Consider the following 18,562-nt stretch of genomic DNA (forward strand, 5'->3'; position numbering starts at 1 on the left):
CAAGCTCTGCACATCCCAAATGCCAAGTGGGAGCTTCTGGAGCACCCAAGGCCCAGCAGCATGGAAGGAAAGCAAACCTTTCACAAAGCACGTGGATACAGCCTCCATATTCCTCACAGACACAGGGAAATTTACAGCCTGAGGGAGTGAAAATGTCATTGCTCCTCCTGCAATGGGAGATCCCAGAGGTGCAAGGAGCTCCACCCCAGTCCCCCAGTGAGTGATGTTGTGCCAGCTCCTGATGACCCCGATGTGGGCCACAGAGCATCAGCCAGGCCAAACAGCTGGGTTTGAGCCTCAGCTCCTTTGCCATAATGCACCTTGAAGATCTCATCACTGGGGGCTCTCACTGCAGGGCAGCCGGGCTCCACACTCCTTCCAGAGTGACACTGCCAGGCTGAGAGCACACCAAACAGTCACATTCGTAAAACCAGAGGGCAGAAGGGGCAAAAAAAAACCCCCACAGATGTAGGTCATGAAGGATGGTGCAGGGTTGTGCTGCAAAGTGGGACGAGCTCAGGGGTTTGTCCAAGCTCCTGGGCAGGGCAGCAAGAGCCTGCACTCTGCCTGAGGGGTTGGAGCAGAAGAGCTCACAGCAAGAACCCTGTTTCAAGCAGAACCAGTCTAATTTTGCCATGTTAATTAGGTCAACAAAACTTTCCCCAGCATCACTGACACCGATTTGCTCCCCTGGCAATGTCCAAGTCAAAGTGAGGAAGACAACAGGCTCAAGCTGCCACTTGCACTTGCGAACAAAACCAGACCAACTGAAAAGCATGTCCACACACAAGCTCTCAGCATCCCTCCCAGACATCAGAGGCCAAGTGCAGAGCCTTTTTCTTACCACAAATACAAGCAGAGTCAAAGAAAGAGCTTTACCAGCAGCCACAGCCACGTGACACTGCAAAACACTCTTCCTGAGCACCCTGCTTTATTTGAAGGTTGCCTTTCAATTACTCTTTCCACTTCTGAACAAATATTTACCTCTCAGAAATTCAAGACAGAGCACACACACAAACATAAAGGAAGAATGTCCTTGTTTGAACAACGTATTCCACTCAAAGCTCTGTGAAACAACTCAAACTACCTAGAAGAATTTCAAAACTAACAGCCACATTCCTCTGCCATGGCCTTAAAACATTTGACTCACTGCTTGTCTGAGTCTGTTCTGACCTTCGACAGACTGACCCACAAGTCAGCACAGCTTCTTGGAAGGCAGACGCCTGCTCTTGTTACAACAGCTCCACACAAAAGCCAAATGCAACATGACTTAAGCGTGGGGAGAGCACTAAACTGCCTCAAGACTAAACACAGGCTGGAAGCAGCTCTTTTCAAGCTCAACCTTTTACTTTCCACAGCCTGAGGAGATCCCTCACCCCCAAAGAACCTGTGCCTTTGAGTTCCAAGCGTTGCACTGGGCTCTGCAGAGGAGCTGCTGAAGCAGACCCACCTGCACGTTCTCCTCCGTGACCTCGATCTCCGCCGTGTAGATGTAATCAATCAGCTTCCTCAGGGTCTGCCCATCCACATCTTTGATCTCAATCTTCTTGGCCTTACTTTCAGACATGTCTCCTGGAATTCAGTTCAGAAGGACAGTTACAGTTTGCTCTGCAGGACCTTGCTTGCCACACACATCCAGCACATTCTCCTGCTGTCTGACTACTGGCACTATCCCTCACCATCGAAGAACCACCAGGGAGATTCCCAAAAGCCTCCTAATGCCACCTGAAAAGTAACTCAAGATTGAGGACACTGGTGTAAAACAACATAAATCAATAAATGCAAAAGCTCAATTTCTTGACAGAAAAGAACCTGCCATGGTTCACCTGCATTCAAACAAATACAAGAGCTAAAAATAAACCCCCAGTATGTCCCTCAATCATGTCTCAGAGCAGGGACAGACTCCAAGAGACTGTGGATGTGTCTTACAAAGGCCTTTGAGAAATATAGTTTTATATAGATTTATTAATGTTTTTAAATATATATACACATGGATAGAATGAATATGAATGAATGTGAATGAATATGAATTAATATGTTACAACAGCAACATCAGGGTATTTTTTTGTATAACCTTCATTAAAAGCAAAGCAGTGTTATTCTCTTTCTTCAGAAAGAAGCTAAAACCTGCTCAGAAAAACAAGCACACAGGCCAGCAGTTACACCCAGCATGCAGCAAGCTTCTCTCCTAAATTACCCTGCTGTAACCTATCCATCACTTACACCTTGTGCAAAGCATCCACACTGAAAGATGCAGTTCTCATCTCTCACCTTCCCAAGCTCACACCTTTGGATCCAAACTGTATCCCTTCCCCAAACCCATAACTCCAAGGCACATGGAACTAGAGCAATAATTTCCTCTCTGAATACACAAAGCAAAGCCCCACAGCTGTGTAAGAGCCTATTCATGACCCAGAGCTTTATGCACACCTCCACACTCCCCGTGCAACAGGAGCAGACCAGAGGAACAAAAACATCCAGTGGGGAGGAGAAAGGACTCCCCAAGGCCCTTCCAGCATCCCCACACACGCTGACCTCACCCAGAAGTTAATCACCAGGATCTCCACAGAAAAGAAAGAACAAACTCCCAAGTGGAAAGAAAATGATAGGTGGAAAAACAAAGCTAAACAAAGGAGAGCACGAAGAAATGTCAATTCTTAAACCTGGGCATGAATAATCACTACTCTCAGAAATCCGGTGACTCAGTACTGCTGTGGGATTAAGTGGGAAAATATTTCCTGCAGCCTATAGAAGTAATTACAGCCTACATCTCTGTGCAGCATTCACAGGACGTGGCCAGGCACAGTCAGTGCACAGCACACAGTCAGATGCTAAAGAGGGCCCAAGCTTGAGCAAAACCTGGATCCTGCTCATTGAACTTTGCTGACTTTCCCTATGTGAATAAGGAGGTGAATAATAGGAGTGGGGTGGGACCATGAGTGGTAGAACAGTCAACAATGTCCCAAGAACTGAAATAATATTTGCCCCAAATTCAACTTTTAAAATGGAATAATAAAATGTTATTCAGAGAAGCTCATGAATACAAATGTACCAGTACAAAGGCATAAATGACCTACATTTGGGAGGCCTTCAAAGCAGGTAGGACTTTTTAATTGACAAAATGTCATCTTCACATACTTCTTCCCCCTAAAAACCCCAAATATCTCCAGAGATGAAAGGGTGCCTCTGAGGACAGAGCAGTCCCTATCAGCTCTGTGGTGCTGGAGGTGCCTGTGAGGAGCACCCAGTGACCCCCCCTGCATGGGGAGGGAGAGTTGGGACCCCCAGCCCTGCAGGACCCTCAGAGTGGGGAGGGGCTCAGCCACACACGCCCAGAGATCGATGCAGAAAGAGCTGCAGGGACCAATCTGATAACATCATCTCTCCTGGTGGCATCCATGTGACACAAGCAACAAAAATAAAAGCTGTGTGGGCTTCCCCACCCACCAGCAAGCTGCCAGCCCTGCATACCAACAGCCTCCTCTGGCTCTGCTGCAGGACCAGCCCAGCAGGGCCAGGAGGGTCCCGTGGGCTGTGCCCACCTTTGGACAGGACCCAGCTCAGAGCCACCCAGCCCCTCCCACTGTCACAGGGGGACAAGTCTCCAGGGCTGGGGAATGGGAAAGAGCCTGGAGACACCACAAGGGAACCAAGGCAGGGGTTGGTGCAGACCAGGAGCAGGCGACAGGCTGCCCCTTCCTCCAAGCACAGACCCAGGGCAAGCCTCTGGATTGAGGGCATCACATCTCACATCTCTCCAGGAGAAAACCCACACCTTAAACCCCACAAAACACAACTCCTAGGGTGTCTTTCATAAGTCAGACTCCAGCCCTACCTGACACCATAATTACAGAATAATTCCTCTCACTAGCACCTCTCACAGGAGGCTGCACAGACCCCATCCCTGCACTGCTGCAGCCAGACAGACACCAGCGATGAGGTGAGAGGGAGCAAAGGCAGGCAAAACAGGCAGGGTGGCTCTGAGCAGACCTCTGTAGGGGACAGACTTAGCAGACACCAGCCCCTCATGGAGGCATTCCTTTCCTGCACCACACTCAACACCAGCAGTGCCCTTTCCACTCCCCTCTGCTCATCAGGGCAAGAAGAGAGCAGAGCTCTGTTTTGTCACACAATGAACCACACTCCAAGCTGCAGCAGCCCACAGTGCTGTGTTTACCCAGCACAGCAGCCTGCCCTGCTCCTACACATTGCATTTCCCAGTGCAAAGCCACAGCTTTGGCTGTTTCCTAAGTCACAGATGTGCTGAGGGAGCATATGAGTGCACTGGATAACAAAACCACAGCTTCTCACACATGGGGTGAGTGCTTTGAAGCAGCACATAAGATCTGCAAGGGAGGCTTCTGCTTCCTCCTTCAGCACTTCCAAAATTCCTAAGGTATCTGACAGGAGCAGTCCTAGCCGTGTCACTGGAGTATTTGTTACCCTTTCTGAAATGAATGTGTTTTCTTCTAAATGGACAGACCTTACTGTCCCAAATCATCCCCACAGAATTGTGCCAGCATCCAAAATGCTCTAGAAAGCCAGCATGGAAAGGGACACTCATGAAGTGCTGGTCCCATCTCTCCTTCAGCAGTGGAAGATACAAATGGAAAATGTGCCTACCCAATTTCAGACCATCCAGGAATACTTCAAAGAGGAGTGGCTAACCAGAGGACACACGTGGCTTAGGAAAGACCCCAAGGTCATCACAAGGTCATTCATGGCTCCAAAGCCAGGGCCAGCTGACAGTGACAGAGCCTGCAGAGCAAGCAGTGGTGGAGGGGGGTGAGCTGTGGGTCCCAGTGTGGTTCCCACTGCTCACAGCTCCACACTGATCATTCACTACTCACTGCTGGGGGACCCCTCCAGAGGGAATTCAGTGTGCACAAGCAGCTCCTGCAAATACCCCCACAGTGCAGCTGAACCTGAGCCCTTGGCTCTATCACTGCTGTGCAGAGCAAAAAACCCAAGTTACAACCCCCAGCTGGTGCTGAAGGTGTGATTTTAAACCGTCCCCTTGCAGGGAGTGACCCCCAGTGCAGCTGGAAGGGGATCACACACTCTGTGTGATCACACAAGGGATCCTTGGGAATCTGGGGCTGGCCAGACTGAAGGCAAAGGGAGAGCTGCTCTTTGCCTGACCCTCTGCCCCCGGGGACTCGTCAGGGGGAGGGGACAGGCGGCTGCCAGGCTGTCACCCAGCCCAGGGCAGCCACATGATGGGTGAGCTGATTACTGTTTAACTCACACAGTGAGGGATTACACGGCCCAGAGAATTCCTGCATGGAAACATGAGCAGCCCTGCACCACCACCTTCCCACTCAGATGACCTCTAAGGATCAGAGGGTTTTTCCAAGGGTTTTTCTTTATTAAACTCTTCATCAGGAACAAGCACCACAAGTTGCCCTCACACACAGCTGCTTCTGAGCAGCGTTTGCTCCTCTGCCTCACCATGCAGCCAGTACCAGCTGCAGGGTTCAGCACCCCAGAAAACACAAATGCTCCCCACCTTAGCTCACCACACTGATAAAGCCACCATGGGGAGTGTCACATCTCACACCTAAGGTTTTCTCCCCACCTCCATCACAGAAGGGAAAAAAGCTTCACTAACGACAAGCTGCATTCTGCTTCCAGCAAAATGAATTAAACTAGGTCTAATCTCAAGGCCTTTAAAAGGAAGAAACAAGGCCCAGACCACAAGCAAATGAACATGAAACAGGGAAAAAAGCCCTGAACCTCATTTATGTTGGAGCTCAGGGGCAGTAAAAACCATTCCCTGGGGTGTACAATCATTTTCTTTGTATTTGTCAGTTCCTATCCTGAAAATGAGGGCAAAGAAGGGAATGAAGCTCAGGAGTTTCTGACCACACTAATTTTACTAGAATGACTTAAATAAGCTGTTCACTCCCCTCCTCCAGGACTGACCTAGCTTTCTTTGGGATTTTTTTGCTGACCCATCTGGGCACAGCCTTTGAAGGGCACCTGCTCCAAGGATCAGGTGATCAGAGCAGGAATTTTGTCCTCTTCTTCCTTTCTGTCATTACCAAAACACACTGGGCTGCAGCAACTCACTCCGTTAAAAAGCTGGGCTGCTAAAACACACTGGGATCAAGAGAACAACAGTGTTATTTCAGGCAGCAGAAAAAAGTGCCATGGGAGATTAAACATCTGTGACTGCCAAATCAGTATCGGCAGGACTGAGCCTTGAAACTACAACTCCTGTGCCAGCAACTTCTTTGATGTGCACCATGAACATTTAGGGCACTGAACACGTGCTCAGTGGTAATGCTTTCATGATGCAAGGTCTTGTTAGGGGGAAAAAAACTAACACATAAAGCAGTGAGCCAAACTCCACAGTAACCTCACAGTGCCCCACATGCTATCTACTCACCCCACAGGAATTAGTCAAGGGTGGCCAGCATCACCCAGCAAGTAGAGCAGACTGCAGACTCATCTGTGCCCCTTCTCCCTCAAGGAAACCCTCTGCAGCCTGTGCTGCAGCTCCTGACAGAGACACAGCCCAGTGGCCTGCTCAGCCCACACTGTCTGGTGTCACAAGCAGTACCTGTAAACATGGCACAGAAATAAGGGCTGCAGGCTGCCAGCACCACCCGGTGAGCTTCCATCTCCACGGTCTCGGCCACAATCACCACATCGCACAGGAGCCGCTTGCTGGGGAAACACCAGAGAACACAAAGATCATCTCAGAACTCCCTGAGGAGTCAGGGTGAAAGCTACATCACCACAGCCCCAAAAGAATGAAAGACCCACCATTACAGACACAGCACCTGAGCTTCTGCCAAATCCCAGGGGAAGGTTCTCTAATGCTTCAGTACCAACTCCTATCACTGTTTGCCTACACAGCAAAGCCTGAGTCCTCCTGAGGCTGCAGCCCTGCCTGTGCTTCTGCTTTCTCCAGGGGAAAAAAAAACCTGGAAGCCAAATGAGGCATACATGCTGCTCAAAGAACAAAGGACAAGCAGCTCCTTCACCTCTCAAACAAGCAGGGCTTGGAGAAGGCACAAAAGAGCTTAAAGATTTGGGCACTACCTGGAGCCAGGCTCTAGTAGATCTGTAAGACAAGAAATAGCCACGCAAGGGAACACCAGCATCACTTCTGTCTTTCCACGGGGAAAAGGTGGAGTGGAAAATGAAGTGATTTCTGTACTTCCTTCCATGCTTGTCACAAAGGAAAGTGGCCACCAAAATATGTCCTGGCACTGGTAGGTGCAGAGGCTGCCTCAGCTATCTGCCAGAGCCGAGGTATCAATCACTGGAGTTTATCCATGGGCCTGAGGACTTCATTTACCTCATGAATTAGTCTGGGATTAAGAGTCACTGGGATAAAGAACGGGGTTCCAGACAGAAACAAAAAAAAAACCCTTGTAAGCTCCCCCACTGACTCATTGTAGAGCTTTGGAAAAGTCACTTCATTAAGGAGTGACCTTTTCTGCTCGCCCCACGTCTGTCCTTTGAGGATTCATTAGTTAATGTTTGCACAGAGCTTCGCAGATGCTGACAGCAAGAAGTGCTCAGCCTCCCAATAAGTTGGTTTAAGATGCTTAAGCATACAAATGCAAACTAAGGGTGTTCTTTTCAAATGTCAAGCCCAAAAAAGGATCAGTCCTGTAAATCTAGATGTTGCCTTCTCTTTGGAAATACTTATCTCCACACTGAACTTCGTCTTAAGGAAACTGCATTATCAAATAAACACACACAGAGTTTCTAATGGATCAGCTATGTCTCTTCTTCCCCACATATTGAAATATGTGAAAAAACAGCTGTGAAATGGAGGGTTATGGTTGGAATACAGAAGAAAGTGGGAACGGGCAGTCTGTACCCTACATTCTTTCCAGTTTGGAAGGGGAAGGGCAATGAGAGGACTTCTTTAAGAGCCACTTAATGGAAGCTTCCTCATTTCTTTTAGCTTATGTAAAATGTGCTCTGCTCAATTCCATTTTGGGCTGTAGTAATCTAAAGCACCACTCATAAAATTAATTTCATCTACATTTGCCAACTAAAAGCCGAAGAGACATGGTTTAGTGGTGGCCTTGGCAGTGGTGGGTTAAAGGTTGGACTCAGTGATCTCAGAGGTCTTTTCCAACCTAAACAATCCATGATTCTATATAGTATATAGGTTAAAAGTTTAGCATGATTTTTCTAGACCCTCTGAATAAGATTTCTGGATGCATATGAAGGGAGAAACTATTACTCAAGGCATCTATTAACACTGATTGCTGAGAGCTTAACAGATCCCAAGCTCAGTGCACATTCAAGAGATGTGAAAACTGTACATTCCACAACAGCACAGGAGCCAACAAAAAAAAAAAAAACAAAAACAACAGTACCCAGAGGATGAAAACATCATACAGGTGCTTAATGGCAGTTTTCATTCTTCTTTATTTTATCTGTTCAGTATTGCCCAAGATACCTAACCACAGGCACTAAGAAACATTGTCTGTCTCCAGTTATTCCCACTCTGCTTCAATTAACAAAGGAATAATAGTAGCACAATAGATTTCTGAATATAACTGCTCCAAACTTTAGCTTCAGATCCTTTGCTCTCAGTACAAAGAAAGGACCAGAAGGATGCCAGTTAAAAGTAAAAAAAAAAAATACAACATACCCTGCTTCATATAATAGTTACAATATTTCCATTTTGTTCCTATGCAACAGAGAATTGCTGTCAGATATCTGTAGAAGGAAACATTTCCAATCCTTCTCCACACTAGAGAAGTGTGTATTAGGAAACTACTTAATCCATGGAGAGTTAGCTATTAGAGCATCTTTTGATTACTTGGAGTGTGCAGAAGAGCAGAGGGTGTTCCCTGCTTTCATCACATCCCCTCAACAGTTAGGGAGCACGCACATTCATGTGTGTGACACACACACTTTACATAAGAATTCTTTTTAAACTAGAAGGGTGAAAAGTCTGATGAATTAGTCAGAGAAATGCTCACTGAACTTCTGTCTTGTTAGTGGGATAACAGCCACCAAGAAACAATTGAGGCTGAACCACTGCCACCACCTTGCTGATGTGATGACAGCAGTTTTCAAGGCTGTGTTCACAGATTTTTTTTTCAGCCTCTGTTCTCCCTGTACCCACACAGCTGTGTAAAGACCAAGGTGTTCTCTTTTAACTAATATGAGGATTTTTCAATTTGCAAGAAGAGAGCTGACATTCTTACTGAGTACTTGCTTTTTTCCACCCCTTTCTTTGGAGTGCTGTGCCCAGACTGAGTGATGCTGCTAGTTAAAGAGACTAAGAACAGTACATTAATAATCTTTGGTCTGTAATTATGTGTAGGTGTCTTAATGTCTGTAATGTTCTTTTATTGGGTTTCAGACCCTTATCTCAGTTAAGGACATAGTTTACAGCTGAATTTGCTGTAAGTAATGGAAAAGACTAAATGAATTATCATCTATAAATGAAGGCCATGGCTCAGATAATGTTATTGGGAAGACAGAGGTCTGAGACTGGGGAGAGCAGCCCACCACAAAAGGACTATATTTTAGCTTCCTATTTGTGATTAATCCTCCACATGCAACCATTAGCTGTAATAAAAATGGCACAGACTATTTTCTACATCTCTCAATCAGCACAATTCTGCTAAACCAGAGAGGGTGCCCAGTAAGTCAAAAGTAAGTGTACCTCCGTAATTCATTCATGACCTTGAAAGCCTTTCTCATGTGAGAGGGATTAACTGTCACTGTCCTCTGGTCCTTTTCATCTTCAGCTGCCTCAGAGGAACGGGAACTCTGCTTAATGCTAAAAACAGGGACAAAAAAAGGAGCAGAAAGTTTGATTCAATGGCACTTGAAAAAACAAGCATCCTAAAAGTGCAGCACAGGGTATTAAGCATGGAGCTACTCACGAGTCAGTCATCAGTTTAGGTTCTCCACATGAAGCACACCAAAAAATGCAGCTACCTCTGCATGGATGTTGAAAGCCAACTCAGCCCACATTTCAGCCAGCAGGGAAGAAAAGAAAGAAGTGCCAAACACCTGAGGACAAAGCCCAGTCTTACAGGCTTCAGTCCAGGAAAGCAGTATAAGTTGAAATTCAAGCCAGAACATAATTGCCTCACTGTATAGAAATGGACTTCAACACTGGCAACTACAAGAGTACCATGGATTTTTTTAACATTCATACTGAGAAAAAGAAGTTTAGCCTTCAATGTCCCGTCTGAAAAAGGCAAGCACACAATACACGACTTGTATCTTCTTTAGAGGCAAGTAGAAAAGGGCTATTAAATCTCCCTGCACAGCTTTCAAAGCTTTACTGAAGCTGCTTTCCATTTCAGAAATAGTCTATTTATTGCCACTGAAACATATGGAATGAATTATTAAACCTTCCTAGCAGAAGCACCAGCTCCATAGGTAATGTCAAAGCAGAGGCACTCAGCTCTGTGCTGTGTTTAACCAGGCCAACAGGTGCCTAAGGCACACACGTGGCCTCATTACTTTGTTGGGAGCACTGGCTCTTTACACACAACTGACAGCAGGTCAATATCTCCACCTCCCTGATCTGAGAGCCTGTGAAATCACTCAGAGCTAAAGGCTCCCACCTGAGAAAGGAGCAGCACTTTGAGGCAGGTTCATGGCTCACCCCTCAAACCTGGCAGCAAAGGCAAACAAGACAAGTCAAGGAGGGCTGTCCTTGTCTAAAGCCAACTCCAGGAGAATGGCAGCTCTCAGGAGGCAGCTCTATTGCCCCATGTGCCTGACTGGAGACCTTCTCAGAGCTCTTCCTTCCAAGGGACAGTCTCCTCCACCTTTGTCCCCTCCTCCCTACCAGCTTTCTTAGTTGGGCTGACACGATAAAAAAGGCTGAATTGGGGTAAACCAGCAGTCTGGACAACCCAGCATCCTGGCCCTCTGGTGACTAGAAGGTGATGTCTGCAGAAGGACACAGAGCAGGGAAGTGTGGAAGGATCCTTCCCACAACACCCTGTCAGCTCCTGTCAAGGTGTGCATGTATGCACGTATATCTCTATACACAAGCACACTTACACACACTGACTTTCCCTTTGAAAAACACATCATTCACATTTACAACCCCTGGCAGTGAAGCCCTGGCTAGCATTACACCCTGCCTGCTCCTGAGCAGTGGCTGTCACCACCACCGTGTCCCCTGACAGCACACAAAGCTCTCTGCCCCCAGCAGCCTTTGGTGGGCTACACTCTCCTTCCTGCAGCAGCAAGAGGCTGAGCAGCAGCCAAGCTGCACACAGCTCAGATCCAGCCTGCATACTGAGCAGCCTCCAGCTTTGTGCCTGACACAAAGGTTAATGCCAAAAACCAGCCAAGTCCAATTCTTTCACTTTGCTGAGCGAGTGAAATATTTCCAGCCATAAGTGAAGCCACAAGGCTGAGCAGAACATCACTCAGCACATGTCCCAGGGAGGGAGACAACTTCCCAGAGTCCGTTACACTCATCATCCAATTAGCTTAGTGTGGCTGGGTTAAAAGAAGAAAAATCAGAAAGAATTCCTCGTGTTAAATGTTCAGTATTCAAGGGACTGGTACCAGGCAACGACACAAACAGCTTTTCTATCCCTGAGGAACACTGAACTCATTCTGTGCCACACAAACTGCCAGAGGTGTTCATGGCCATGGAGCTGGGCTGGCCCTTGGCTCTTCCCCAGCCCTGCACACTCCAGTGAAGAAGCTCCCTTGCTCCAGGGACACAGCCAAATCCAGCTGAGCCTCAGTGCTGGGTCTGTCAAAAGCCTTCATTGAAACTTTAGGCCAGGTGACCACAGTTTTCATCACCCCAGCATAAACCTTTGATTTTTAAACAGCTAAACCTGCCCATGTGGCACCATTGAGGCAAGAAGGGAAAAAAAGGCTCTGGAAGTGCAAGTGACTTCATGGAACTTTCAGGCTCCAAAGCTGGAACACGTACAGGAAGTAAGCAGAGTAAACAAAAAAGAAAAAAAATTAAAAAGAAAGTGAAACCAAAAGGAGCATCAGGGAGAGCTACTCCCATTGCTCCCAGGGCAGGAGAGCTGGATCACCACAGGACACTGCCCTGGGCAGCCTCACAGACACCTCAGGGACCCAAAACCCAACCATGCACACAGAAACCATGGGGGCTCTTTAATAAGAGCAAGCACACTGCTGAGATTTGTTTATTAGCTCTCCAGTGCCAGAGACCAAAGATGTTCAAACTTTTCTGCTGGCAAAAGATACAGTTCAAAGAACACAGCAAGTTTCACTGAACACCAAAGTAAATGTCAGGTCAAATGTCAAGCTTTCATAAAGCCTCAACTGCACCAACATTCGTCTGTGTATTTTAAAAGCAAAAAAACTTGCTTCAGGATTTTGGAAGAAGATCAATCAGCTCTTCCTAAAAAGCAGGAAAGATAAGTTTTCAAAAATCATCCTAAGAGACACCCTCAGCTTAATTAAAAGGGGCAGATTTCAGAATTTACCAAAGAGAAAATACTGCAGATTGTCTGGTTGAAAACTTACTTCAAAAAAGATCAAGATATGCTATTTAAAGTTTTTTCCACGTGACTCATATCAAAAACACAAATTTGAAGAATTAATGGCTTAGAGCCTTTAACTCATCTCTAAGACTGATTCAGCTACCATAGAATTGTGTTCCAGTAAGAGACAGAGGATGATTTTATCTGGGAGAGATATTTTACACTTCCATGCACATACTCTCAGAGATCACTGACACATTTCCAACATAAAAATGCAAGAACCTGGATGCTCCAAGCAAATGCACCCTGACAGAAAGCAAAAGCTGCCCCTGAGAAGACCAAACCATTACATTTCACAGCCTTTTCTGAGATTTGTCCCCCCACAAGGCTAAGAATTATTACATTTATTGCACTGTTGTTATTTTAATGGATTAAAGCAAAGGAGGAATTGGGTCCTCTGATCAAAGACACCAGACAAGACCAACTGGAGATGCTAGAGCCCCTACTCCCCATGACCACGGGGACATTGTCCCCACGTTTGCCAAGCTGATGTCCTACTACAGCAGCAGGACTCGTGAGCAGCTGCCAGGAGCAATTTGTTCTATTCCTGGGCTATCCGAGGCCGTGCACTCAGTGAATGGACAAATGATTTAATTTCCCTGGGCCAGATGAACATCCTCTTTACAGGCACAGCAGGATGCTCCTAAAATGAGCAGAGAGGCTCTTAGTTTCAGACAGTGCCAACCCCACTGCCCCCTCCTGCGTGGCCTTTCAATGATGTCCCCAAGTAGAACAAATGAACCCCTATTTGAGAGTCCCCAATTAAGCCAGTGAAGCTAATCACCACCCTGTTGACACCGTGTTCCTCCTCTCCAGGACCCCCTAGCAGAGCTGGGCTCAGGTTGCCAGGGTTCCCAGCCCAGCTCCTGCCCCAGTGTGGCCACCCTCAGCTGACAGGAAGGTGTTTGAAAAGCCCATACCCCACCGTTCTGCTGCCCGCATGCACCAACTGTAAAGTTGGGTTGCCTTAGTTACCAGCAATAATTACAGATGTCTTTGTAGATTATGTGAAAGAATAAAAGCCTTCCTTTTAGAGATAAACTGTCCCCTGGCAAGATTATTGCCATGCAGAGAGCTGGTAAACCCCAGGAACAAAAATCCCAGCTCTGCCAAATCCAGTTCTAACAGTGGCTTTATGGGAGCCAGGAGCTCACCCTGAAGGAAGGGCAGATCTCAAATGCAGTCTCCTTCAGAGCACAGAAGGGCAAGGTTCTGCTCATGTTTCTGGGAGAACAGCCTCCAGGCTCAGCTCGCAGCCCAACATGAACACCACAGAGCCCCCCTCCACCAGGCTCTCCCACTGGGGATGGCACACCAGACATGGCCAGGCCAGCCTCATCCCACTGTGCATCCCTGGAGGGTCCCTGGGAACTGCTCTCCTCTCCTGCCTCAGCACCACAGGCTGAGCTCTGCTCTCCTGGTTGGTCCCCAACACTGCAGAGCTTCAGCACCACAACCAAAGAGACCCAGCCAGGCTCAGAGTCCTGCACGGGCAATCCAGCACCTCTGTAGCAGCTTCATACCCCTGGATTCACTTAAAAGTGCCTGCTAACCATGAATTTCCAAAGCCTGTGGAGCTTCTTTGGGGGATATGTAAGAATCATCACCAGGAAATGTGATTTCTACATTTCTGAGAGGTTTGGCATCACTCTGGTCTAAAAACCTGACAGATGCCCAATAGCAGTTAGTAGTCTTCAAAACCTTAATACCTGTGCAAAAATCAACAGAGACCAAAATTAGTCTTAGTTTTACTCTAAGCACAATGAAAAATCATTTTACTTTAACTGGCCTGATTCTCTGTTTAGAATCAGCACCCCAAATCACAGGACAAATACATTATGCCCAATAGTTTTATTCCTCTAGTCAGGCAGACACAGTAAGGAAAACATGTCTATGTAATGGCATAATTATAAAAATCTCAATTTCTGAATTTGTCTTTAGGTACATACAAAGGTATTAAAAATTATGACTGAAGGGATCCACATACTGAACTGGGTTTTGAGAGGATTTCAGAGAAATGCATTTTCATTAAAACATATGGGAGCCAGCGTAATGCAAAGGATTATTTTTCTTTTAATAGCAATATTATTTTCCTATTTTGTTGATTTTTTTCAGTGCCTAGATCAACATGGAGACATCAGCTTAGGAAAACACACAATTGGCATACAGCAGATCCCTAAAAGGGTATTCATATCAAAGAAGACCTCAGGGGGAAAGAAGACTTTGGGAACTAGTGAGAAGAAAAGTCCTTGCTGACACTAATGGAAACAACACAAAATAACTCAAATATGACAATACCATTTGCTTTCAAAGACAAGTATTGTATTTCTCAGATACCACAGACTACCTTCACTTAAATATAAAACCACAGGTGTTTTAATATTTTAACAAAAATTAGCATTCCAGAGGGTTTTTTCCTATTCAAACTCTTGCAAATTCAGAACCAGAGTATCATGCCTAACTGCAAGCCTTATGCAATTTCTCCATAAAATAGAAGTACCATGATTTTACTATGAGCACAGTAAAAGAAAAGCAGGATTCTGAAATATTTTATTGCCACACGTGAATGTTTCAGGTTAAATCTCCCTTGCCCTCAGGTGCTTCTGCTCATGTGCAATGACATGGGCACATGATACCACTGAGTGTCCTGGGTGTGCAAGTTAACAGGATATTTGAGTCTGGGCAGGCTCAGGACCAGAGTCAGAGGTGAAGTGAGCACCAACAACACGGATCCTCACCGACCACAAAAAGGGAAAATGCAATAATATTAAAAACCAGGGGGAACTCTGCCAGAATGAAAGCCACCAAGTGTAAAATTTGAGGAGCAATCTGCCCAACACAGATCTGAGTTTAAATGGGGGGCAAAAGCACAGCACCAAGCACAGACTGAGCCCACCAAGCTCATTTCTGAGCACCTCCTCCCAAGACTTGCTCTGACCAGCCAAAGCGGCCCCAGCACAGCCCCACACACTGTGCCCTTTTAACCAGAAAGCAGGTGAATATTTCCAGCTTTTCTTGCCAAGAGTCAAACCCCACATCATTACTGCCCACAACCAGTTCAGGATTGCCTTCCTCTTCCCAAAAACTAGAAATGAAAGCAGCAATTTGGGTAATCATTCCTCACTTCCAGAGGCAGAGAACATGCTGATGGGGATACTCATTCATGCCCTAAAAACAGATGGTCTGGAAAAAACAGGATAAGGTAAAACAGTCCAGGTATTTTCCCAGGGGCTTTTTCACCACTGTATCCCCAGAAAAAGGCCTCCAGTCAAAATGAGACCATTGCTGGTAGCCATCAAAAAAAAAAAAGTAACAAACAACTGTGCCAAGGATGAGCCCAGCCTGGGGTATCAAAACAGCTCTGTTCCATTTCCTCAAACACAGGCTCATTTATAAAAATAAAGAGAAAAAAAAATAAAAACAAACAAGAAAAGGAAATCTCATTCCATGAGCTGGCATCTAGCGTGACAAACTAAGATTTCAAGGCACTTGAAATTAATTAATGTTTGGATTAATATTCAGAGGTGACTATTCACACCATTAGGGGAAGCAGAAGCCCTGCAATGAGAAACGTGGCAGGATGAAAGGTTTTGCACATTAAATACACAAACAATTGCAACCCTTGAGTCACAGAAGGGTAGAAAGCTGCCCTTTGGAGCTTGGAAAACAACTCCTACAGGCTGCTGTGAATGTTTTCCCTCAACAGAAGGAAAATTTCCTGAATTTGGGGGTTGACTCCAGCTTAATTTTCTAATGTATCATATTTAAACAAAACTCCTGTCAAGCCCTGACATTTAGTCCTACCAGCAGGTCAAGCCCCCTCTCTGTTCCCCCACTCCCTGCAAGGTCACCAGCACAAAAGGAAGCACTCAGCATATCCTGTTCTTAAAAAAATATTGTAAAAAACCCAGAGCAGTTTAACGTTTCATTTGAAGAAGCACAAGTAGCTTCTGGTGTGCAAAAGGCACCTGACAGAGGGGAGCAATGAGGGCAGAGCCAAAACACTGAACATCTCTGGCATTCACGAGGTCCCTGCGCAGAATAATATCTTTTATGGGTTCGGTGGACATTAGGTCGACTCTGTAAACACTTCTTCACCCGGGTTTTGGAGCAAAATAGCTGCCTGGCAGGAAATAAAGTCTACACGGCCCGGCTACCGTGCGAGGGAGGCGCGGGATGCCCTGCACTGCCCGAGCACCGCACAGCGCCCGGCAGGAAAACCGACCCCAAAGCACCCACGGGCGTCAGGGATTTTCACTCGTGACTCAGAAAAGCAGCGAATATCAGCGACTCTGTCCTGAGCGGAATGCCGAAGTCGGCTGCCTGATGTTCCAGGCGCAGGCAGGGCACACACACCAGCCCAGCACGTTGTGCCGGCGGGGCAGCTACCTGCCCCCCTACCCCCCTGTCCCGCATCCCACCCCCTTGTCCCGCATCCCGCCCCTCTGTTCGGAATTCCACACCTCTGTTCGGCATCCGACCCCCTCTGTCCCGCATCCCACCCCTCTGTCCGGCACCCTTCCTCCTTGCCCGGCATCCCACCCCCCTGTCCTGCATCCCAGCCCCCCTGCCCCGCACCTCCATTTTAGCGAACACCCCCCGACCTGCCTCCCTCACGTCCTTAATTCCATCCCAAGCGCATCGCACGGAAGCCCCTCGGCTGCTCGGCAAGGGGCTCCGCCGCTGTCACCATGACATTGCAACATCCCCGGGGCTCGGCGGGCTCCCGCGGCAGGAGGCGTTCATCCCCGCCGGGGTCCCCGCAGCCGCGCCCCGCATTCCTGCGCACAGCCCCGGGCAGGGCATCCCCATCCCGCAGCGCTCCGGGCGGACACAAAGGCTGCCTGCCGGCGGTACCCACCTCTCCTCCTCCATTGTGCGGGGCGGCGGCGGGGCCGGCTCAGCGCCCCGGGCCCGGCATGGCTGCGAGCGGCCGCCCCCGCCGCGGAGCCGCTTCCTGCGGGAGCGGAGCGCTGAGCGCTGCGTGCCGGGCGCGCCCCGCCGCTCCGCACCGACTGCCGCCGCTCCGCCGCCGCCGCGCAGCCCCCTCCCCTCCGCGGCGGGGCTTGCGAGCGTCTCCGGGCAACGGCAGCACCGCCCCCCGCACCGCCCTCCGCACCCCGGGCCCGGCACGGCCCCGCTGCCGCAGCGGAATCGGTCAGGGGCAGCCCCGGGCCGGGCCGGCCCGAGCGGGACCCGCCGGCAGCGGCACCGGCAGCGCCGGCCCCGCGGGGCAGCCCCCGGACCCGCATCCGTCCCCTGCCGGGACTTGTCATCCGGGTGGCCCAAAGCGCTCCAGTCCCTGCGATCCACGGACTGGACTGGAGATTCAGTGGCTGAGCATCCCCAGTGCCGAGGTCAAGCCCGCGCACAGGGCAGCGCAGGAGAGGAGCGGGGGGGGTGAGGAAGGAGAGAGTCCCAGCTCCCCGAAGTCTCCCCACTCCCACAGCAGAAAGCAGGATCTTGCCTTCAGTTCCACAATTTATCAAAGCCTTCCTGTCCTTTATGCAATCTATCAGGCCAAATGGATTTGTTATAGATAGACCCTGCATAGGCAACATGGGTCCTTCTCAACTGCAGGTGCTATTTAGCCCAAAGCACTGAACTAAATTACATTTGTCATTTTTATTCCAATTGATACATATGAACAGAGTTCTGCATAAATCTTTTTCTAAAAGAATTTTTCAGTTGTATTCTGCACCAGTGAGGCCTTTGAGGTTAATTGCATTAAAGACAAGAAACATTTGCCTTCTTCATTACTCATCCACTCACAAAATGTTCTTGTGCAAGAGGAAGAGATAACTGGAAGTATCAAGTGATTTCTCTTTGAAGATGCCATTTCATCTCTTTTATAAATAAAATTACCTTGCTCTTGTATGTTTCTCCTGAAGCCATGTCCTCAGCCCAAGTTTCATACATCTTTTTAAAACCTATCAGCAATGATGAACAGATGCTATTGTGCCTTCCAGAGGAGGGTTTCAAAAGCTTGTTGAGAATCTTAATGACTCATCACCCTAATTGTTGAGGTAAGAAAACTTAACACACCTGAAACTTAAAGGCCTTTATCA

At 47.9% G+C, this 18,562-nt stretch overlaps 1 protein-coding gene across 3 annotated transcripts in view; it reads right to left on the reverse strand.

Moving 5' to 3' along the window:
* Positions 1-17,494, reverse strand: part of KLHL3 (kelch like family member 3) — a 48,673-nt gene extending 31,179 nt beyond the window's left edge. The window contains exons 1-4 of one of the 3 annotated variants that reach the window (XM_036391362.2): positions 17,356-17,494; positions 9,653-9,769; positions 6,566-6,672; positions 1,451-1,572 (exon numbers count right to left, since the gene is read on the reverse strand). In XM_036391362.2, coding sequence (XP_036247255.1) covers positions 1,451-1,572; positions 6,566-6,672; positions 9,653-9,769; positions 17,356-17,369 — 360 coding nt within the window. In that variant the 5' untranslated portion in view covers positions 17,370-17,494. Of the gene's footprint in view, positions 1-1,450; positions 1,573-6,565; positions 6,673-9,652; positions 9,770-17,355 lie in introns of those variants that run through there. The other 2 variants (XM_054516392.1, XM_036391363.1) reach the window with 2 other exon arrangements.
* Positions 17,495-18,562: the final 1,068 nt, after the last annotated feature.

This window comes from Molothrus ater, chromosome 15, assembly GCF_012460135.2.
Source record: "Molothrus ater isolate BHLD 08-10-18 breed brown headed cowbird chromosome 15, BPBGC_Mater_1.1, whole genome shotgun sequence".
Taxonomy (NCBI): Eukaryota; Metazoa; Chordata; class Aves; order Passeriformes; family Icteridae; genus Molothrus; species Molothrus ater.